Below are 8558 nucleotides of genomic sequence, written 5' to 3'. Positions count from 1 at the left end.
ATCACATCATCATCATCAACATCATCATCATCATCATCAACAACATCATCATCAACATCATCATCATCAACAACATCATCATCATCATCAACAACATCATCATCAACATCATCATCATCAACAACATCATCATCATCATCATCAACATCATCAACATTATCATTAACATCACCATTAACAACATCATCATTAACAACATCAAAAAAAAAGAAAAATTAAAAATATACTTCAATCTAACTGACATTATACAAACCTTGTAAACAAAAAAAACATAACGAAGTGCTATAATGTAAGTTCTTTGTACAAGTGATAGAGACTAACCTGGAAAGGACTTGATATATTTATCAAATTATCTGAGATATGATATATGCATTTTTTTATAATTAATTATTTTCATAAATTATATTAATTTGTTAACTTAAAGTTAATCTATTAAATGTTAATTTAACCTTTTATTAGGAAATGTTCTGCATCTTTTAATTCCATGATAATATTTAATTTTATTACAAGCTACCAACAGCTATCCACAGCTATTTCAACAGCTTGATCCGGTCAAATCAGACCTACATGAAACAATTGTCGTTCTGGACTGACGTCATCTTTTTAATGATGAACATGGACATGCCAACAAATTTTATATTTAAAAAACCGATCAAATTTTTTATTATCGGCATCAACATTGTTTTAACTTCAGGATGAAAATTGTAATTGTTGTTACCATCGCCATTTAAGTTTTGAAATCACCATTATTTCATCATCTTAAAATTTAATCATCCTCATTTTCCAATGCAGCTTTAATTGAACTGGCCATTTGAACAAGCTTGAAAAGTTAGCCACACCGTTATTTGATAAGCGATAACGCCTGCATAACGATCAGCCAACGACCTTTTAACGCCACCCTAACGACTCCCCGCCCAACTTTCCAATGGAGTTACAACGACAGCTGCAACTTGTTTGCAATCCTGCCAAATATTAATGTCTCTTATTATTGTTTTTATTATCCTCGCGATGAATAATTGATCAAAAAGTAATGTTTCAGTGGCTTAATTTCATTTCTACAGGACCACCAGATTGGCTTACTCACAGAACTTTCAAACTGCATCCAATTCACATTTCACAACCAAATATTATACAATGGCTTGAATAATAAATGGAAAACATGAAACGGTTTTTGTGTCTATAAATATTTTTTTTGAAACATTTTTGATCAAATGGAAACATTTTTTACAGCCGGAAGCAAGCGAAACAAAATTAATGTTGTTGTAGGCGGAAACGCATTGAATGTTATCTAATGTTCGTCTATCGTTATCGGATGACGTCACAGCCAGCCCATACAAAAAAGGGGCTTTGTTTATTTTGCATCCTATTAAGCAGGCACGTTTGTGGGCACGTCATGCAATTCGTATCACTGCTCATTCCTTATGGCTCGTTTTTTTCCTTTTGTTGAAGATATAAAATAATTTCTGCCGAACAATATCAAAAATTAAAACAAAAAAATTTTGCTCGCCGAGTAAGCGACCATAGCTAGAGACATGTTCTCATTGCGTATCGCTCGCCCGATGTACGCCGCATACACACGTGAGTGTGCACGCACAACACACATGCACGCGTGCACACACCTACCATGCAGAGATGTGGAAGAACCCAGCATAAAAACTGCGTACATGCGACGCACAGAATTGTGACGTATACATGCGTGCCATTGAAACTGTTTGTTGTTTTGTTTATTAGTCGTTCATTTTTGCGTCGGTTTAATCTCTCTGTGCGAGTGGGCAGCTGTTTATTTGTTGTGTATATGCTTAAGTTTATGCTGATGGGTCTTATGAAACAAACAAATACGTTGATGTGAGCAGCATCAAAATTGTCGAGGACAAACTTAGAAATCATTTTTTAAAGTGGAGTTACTTATATTTATGTTTAGTAAAATAAACCATAAAATGTTATTTAGCTATCAGTTATTTTAAAATGATTAAAATGAATAGTTAACAATATTGACATGAAATTTTTAAGTGTGGTTTAGGGCTGGGGAGAAACTAGGTTTTGACAACTGGAATATGTCAGATTTGCCAGGTTCAAGTCTGGAAATCATATACTTACAAACACACACACGCGCAGTTACAAATCACACACCCACAACAAATTTAAGTTGCAATTGTTCCAATCAGTCATGAATAGATTTATTGAATACATAAAATAAATGCAAGACCAGATTCTTCAGTTGTCAAAAGAGATGAACTCAGAATGGCGAGTTCCACTTTTGGAAAATTTAAAATTTAAATCTTCAAACATTCCTATATTATAATGAAAAAATAAAAAAATTGAAAATATTTTCAAAGAATTGCAAAAGTTTTTATTCAAAAGATATGACAACAAAGAGTTTCTGATAAACAATTCAAATTTCAATTTATATTTAAAACGACATGTGCTGGTGCTCGTATATAAAGTTATAAAAAGTTTGTTGAGTCATCACATTGTTACAAGTCAATGGGTGCTTGGACCAAATAAATGCTGACACTATGCCATGCCAGTAACTTATTTCAATTAAATCTTGATCCGTCTTAAAAACTTTGATATTTTCTAAAAACAAAAATAAGAATTGTACGTATAAGTTAGCTAACAAAAATTTCATGCAGTGTGATTCGAATTTTTCGTCTTCAAATGATATTTGAAATCAAGGATTTTGAGTCTCCGTAAACAAGTGTGATGAAATATTTAAAAAAATTAGCTATTTAAATTTTAAACCATATGCCACGTTTATAAATTGTAATCACAAACATACAAGAATATGTTATGAAAAGTCAATCAATCAAACGCAAGTGTAGAGAATAAATATTGTTCAGTAAATTATTTACAAATTGTCATTCTCACTTACACATTTTCCTTGCAACGTAAAAAAGTTTGAAGTTTTGAAAAATAGTTTTACTTTGCTGATAAATTGTTAACTGGGTTGGATGTGAAAGGGTCTTTCGCTTTTTCATGCTTCCAAGCATATTTGCTGCAACCAGTTGCATATCGTTGTAATTATATTCACAATTATCAAAAAAGAATCTTGATTTTAAAACAACATCACTTTTATTTTAAAAAAATTAATTGCTGTTTTGTGCAACATTCAAATGAATGGTTGAAAATGACTCAGCCGACCTTAAATATTCTGATTATGCATTAAGATGTTGCGAAAAAATTGATTGATCAGGTAATTTTCAGCTGCAGTTGGTGCAAAAGATTCTCTCGTGCAAACTGACTTCACTTGTTATAAATTTAATACATTCAAATAAACGAGGTGCTTAAAATTATAGATGGACTTAAAATGGATAATTTTTTAAAATATGTCAGATGGACGCATTATTAGTATTGTTTATTCAAAGATTGATGCTATTTTCGCCTAATCCTTCTTAAGTCAACCTTTGAAATTTGAATTAAAAATTTAAAACAACATTTCGATTTAGTGTATTTGTTGAACAAAAGAATATCTTTCAAAAGAAACATGAAATTTTTTTAACGATAAACAAAAACAAAATTTGAGAAGGAGCGGACACAAAAATTAAAAAAAATTAATAATTAAAAATTAAATTGAAAAAGGAAGTTATACAAATGCTGCCAGACAGGAAATTATTTCAAAAAAAAATTTCATAAATTTTATAAAGTTAAATATCGTTACAGCGACATATTCGTACATTCTTTTTTAAGCAAAGATGTACGTGCACGAACGAATATACAGCAACATGCTCGCATATTATGAACAGCATACTTCATGGCAAGCGTTCATGTTCAAACACTTTGATGGCTCAACTCCTGAATTTTTGATTAAAAATGATTAAAAATGTGTGGGTGGTCATTATTTATTATTTCAACAAAATTTTCTAGCTGCGTTTTCTATTAAATTTTAATAAAATGTTCAGAAAAAAAATTAGTAGCTGATTTAAAATTTGATTTCATCTAGAAATTAGACAGTTCCTAGTAACACTCTAAATTCCGCAGAAAGTTCCTATTTATCTAGCTACCTCAGTATAGTGCACATTATTCTGAGTGTGCGTGCGTGTGCGTGCGTGCGTGCGTGTTTGTCTAATTATTATTAGTTGAGTGTTGATGTTTTCAAGTTGTATAATTAATTTTTATACAGTTTTAAATATTTCAAATAACGCAACTACTGCCATTCAATAATAACTCTCTACATTGATTAAGATTGCTCAATAATATTTTTTTGGTTTTGATGCTCATAACAATTGGAATTCATTTATCTATAATTGAAAGTTTTTGAGTGTTGACACTTAGATATCTCCACTTAGATACTTAACAAGCGTGCCATTTCATGCGCAAGATTCTGTCCGGTCATTTCATACAAGAATAATGAAGGCTTGGGGTTTTAATTTGTCGCAGATTGCGTTTGAACTAGGTTAGCACTTAATTTTTTTTTGTGAAACACAACGTTGATCTAAAAAAAACATGATGGCCAATTACCAAACCACATTTTTCTCAATGTTAATGCATTGCACTCATTATATTATTACACTGGATCACCTTAAATGTCTTTTGATGATAGAGTCTGTAGGGATCAAACATTCATTTATTAACTATCTTATGTATTAATTATTATTAAAGATTATTGCAATTTTTAATGTTACCTAATCTATGTTTTATTTTATGTCTTTGCTTCTCTCTCGACTTGTTTTATTTATTTTAACTCACAACAAGGTGTCTTGATAGTAGCAGAAGTTCGTACTAACAAGTCTCTTGGTAGATTGAGGCTCTTGTGCTTGTGACAGCGTTGAGACAACTAACTAGGTTCGTTTCTTTGTATATAATTAAAGCAATTTAAAAAAATTTGGGTAAAACTATTTTATCTATTTGTATGTTGAACTAGGAAACTATTTTTTATTCGTGTAATTTTATTTTAGATTTTATAGATTCTTTTTTAAATATTATTATTTTTATTAATTAAAAACAAGTGAAATGTTCATTTGGAAATATCTGACAAGTGTTCTATAAATTGTCCTACTGTTTTTGAACCAATTCTCATGTGACAAGCGTAGAACCTCCCTCTCAAACAAAAACTTCCAAATAACTTGTTCTAATTTGAACACGTAGCTCCTTAAATCGATTCCAGCATGATTTACAATTGTTTTCAACATGTGCCAATGGATGCAACCTATCAGAGAGAGAGAGATGTGAAATATGAGTCATCGTACAAAAATGCATCTGACAGCATGCATTTTACACACAATCCATCTTCATCAATCAGTCACAATCATCGTTTGCTCGTACACTACGGCTAACCATGAAATCATTGAAAATCTCCGTTTATAAACCTGCGCAGGTGCACTGTATATCCAGATATAAGGCGTTCCAGGTATTCTATTGCAATAGCGACATTAACGAGACTAACTCCATTATCACAAACATGCACTGTCTTTTCAAAATGTGAAAATTGACAGAAATTAGCAAATACAATTAGTTTCGTCAAATTTCCATACATATGTTTCAAATATGTTACAATTTTTTTTATATCAAGCAGAAGTTTGTTTGTCTGCTAATAAAACGACATCAAAGTCAACATTTTGAACACTCCTTAATGAGCATGTAATGTAAAATTTAATTTGATGATGCTGCTGCTGATGGACTGGACATTTATGGAGCTGTTCAATTGTTCATACATAAATGCTTAAAAACGTATCAGTTGAATATTGGAGACATTGCTCAACGTAAAAGTATGCACTTTACGTGGTTTATACTTAAAAATTAATTGATACAATCCATTACGACAGTTCGTGCCTGGTTAGAGTTCTGTGCAAAAAATGGTTGCAATTTTTAAAAGGATTAAACGTGAACCAATCATCATTCTCCATAGAGCAAAATAGTTTAAATAAATTCAAGTAATTAAAGTTGGTGTCGTATTCTTCATCTTTAATAACTCATTCTGCTAAAGAACTGAAAATGGTGTCTCCTACCAACATATATATATATATATATATATATATATATATATATATATATATATATATATATATATATGTATATATATATATATATGTATATATATATATATATGTATATATATATATTGAGAGTCGACTTGAATTTACAAGTACGTGAGTTTATAAAGAGTGAAAATTTTCGACTTTCTCTCGCACGTACGGTCGGTCAGTTCGAGTACATAAAGTGCACCATCTCTCATCCCGACCAAAACTGCGTTTCTGTGAACACCCAACTGGTTGAGCCTAAAACGATATATAATATACATATATTTCTATGTAATATATATAAATAACAAAATCTTGTTTGTGTATATACATATACACACACATATATACATTTAACATAGTCCTTGCTATATATGTATATATATATATATATAGGCAGTACATATAGGCACGCAACGTAGACGCACTCATGAACGTTTGGATGTTAGAAATAATTTGTTGGCAGAGTTTGAGGTACCACGTGACGATTCATTATTTCGTTTGATGGACGTTTAATTTTCAGATCACATACATCACTCATTTCAACTGTTGTAAAGGTTTAAATGTTGACATATTGAGTCCATTTGGTATGCAAATGTAACAAAAATATTACTTCACACCAAACAACATAGTGAACCAGACAGCCACATTCACTGTGTTCAAATTGTCAATATATAATGTAAAAAAATGCCGACAATATATTTTTCTTTTGAGGAAATGTAATTTATTTTTGTAGATAGAAAGGAGAGGCGTGCATATTGTTGCGAGGACATCTTCAAATATCACTGCCAGCTGTTTGCAAGTTCATTCGCACAACAACAAATTGCAACATAAAGCTCACAAAAATTTCAGTTGAATCCAACAAAATGAGAAATTATTTTTAAATTTTCGACAACTTTTAGCATGCATGAGCAGGGATAGTCAATTGAACTCCTCACTCAACTTAAACAACGGCGATCACATCAGCCACAGTAGCGATAATGAAAACATCCTCAACTGCTACGTTGACAACAACAACAGAAATGACGTTAACGTCAACATTTTCTACAACAACGAAGACGAGGACAACAACAACAACACCCAGCGCTCTGAAGATGCCTTCTATAAGAAACAAAATGAACCTCTCTTCTATCTCGACACCCCACCTTACTTCCAATATCATCAACTCTCAGCATCTCCTGAACAACAACAACAACAACAACAGCATCATCAACAACAACAAGTCAAAAATATAATTAACATTGAATGTTTCTCGTCATCATCAACAACGTCAACAGCAGCAACAGCATTAACTGGCATTCAACATTATCAGCATCGTTATCAAGAGGGCAGTGAACATCAAGGTCTGGATCATTATCATTGCAGTCACACTTCTCCGCAAATTCATCAACAACACACGATTGAGTTTCAAGAACTGCAAACACCAATCCACCATCTTTGTCATCGCCCACATCCACAGCAAAAACAACAGCAACAACAACAACAACAGCAACAACAACAACAACAGCAACAACAACAACAACAACAACAACAACGCAGACTGCAAACACAGCACCACAGAAAACAACATCAACAAAACCAAGAAGAACTTGAAGAAGTTGCTCGTCAGCAGCCAACGAAATTCAACTTGAACACCAAAGAAAGAAAAAAATCGAATTCACAAAAGCATTTTGAAGTGTCAAAAGAAATACATCAGCTTCATCAACGCCACTACCACCATCATCACCCGCAACCGTTGCAGCAGCAGCAACAACAACAGCAACCTCCCCATCATCGTCATCATCAACAACAAATCGTTCAAGAGTGTCCACGTACACACATTCACACACATCATCTGCAACAACATCAGCAGAAACAACACCTCGGAAAACAATCTTCTTTACAATCCACACATTTAAGTGAGCAAACAAGCCGGCAACATTCATTCAACCAAGAATTTATAACAGTTGAGCAACAAAAGCAACAGCAACCATCATTGCATCCGCATCGCAAGTCGTCTCCAGCACCACCGACGACTTCGACAACAAAGACGCCAACGACAAAAACAGCAGCAACAACCTCAGCAACAACAACCACGTCTGCTTCAGCTCCTACAACCACCTCCTTCAAACTGTCCTACGTTGACTTTCCACCGCGATGTGCCGGCGCAGGTAACATCATCTGCGCCCCAGAGTATGAAAGATTTGAGTTAGTTCCATTTGCATCATTCTTCAATTTTTAGCTTTGTAGCTTTGTTCTGTTTTTATTATTAAAGTATTGTTATTGTATTAAAAGAAGTTTACGTTGGACTAATTTTCGTTGAATTTTTTGCTCTTATTGGTGATAATAGTAAATAACAACTGAGTACTGAGACGTAAAGTAATGAATGATGATGTAATGCAGTATGTAATACAATGTAATGTAATGCAATTTTGATGTTTTCAGTTTTGTGTTTCAATCACTAAAATCAACCTCCACCAACCAGATTATTTTTTTAACTTTTTAACTTGGCTTTATTAATTAAATTATTGCGACATGATAGATTCGATTGCTACTGACCAAATGGAAGCGATGTTGTAATGCGTGCAATCCATCACTTTCTTCATGGACGTCCAAAAATCA

General features: G+C 32.6%; 1 protein-coding gene across 1 annotated transcript; it reads left to right on the top strand.

Moving 5' to 3' along the window:
- Positions 1-6864: 6864 nt before the first annotated feature.
- Positions 6865-8178, top strand: HELRODRAFT_169330 (hypothetical protein; the record flags this gene model as incomplete). The annotated part of the gene is made up of 1 exon (XM_009015160.1): positions 6865-8178. The coding sequence occupies one exon, from the start codon at positions 6865-6867 to the stop codon at positions 8176-8178; it is 1314 nt and encodes a 437-aa protein (XP_009013408.1).
- Between the last annotated feature and the right edge of the window lie 380 nt (positions 8179-8558).

Source organism: Helobdella robusta (assembly GCF_000326865.2).
Source record: "Helobdella robusta unplaced genomic scaffold HELROscaffold_15, whole genome shotgun sequence".
NCBI classification, from domain to species: domain Eukaryota; kingdom Metazoa; phylum Annelida; class Clitellata; order Rhynchobdellida; family Glossiphoniidae; genus Helobdella; species Helobdella robusta.
The sequence above is the reverse complement of the archived record's forward strand: the minus strand, read 5'-3'. Positions and strand labels throughout refer to the sequence as shown.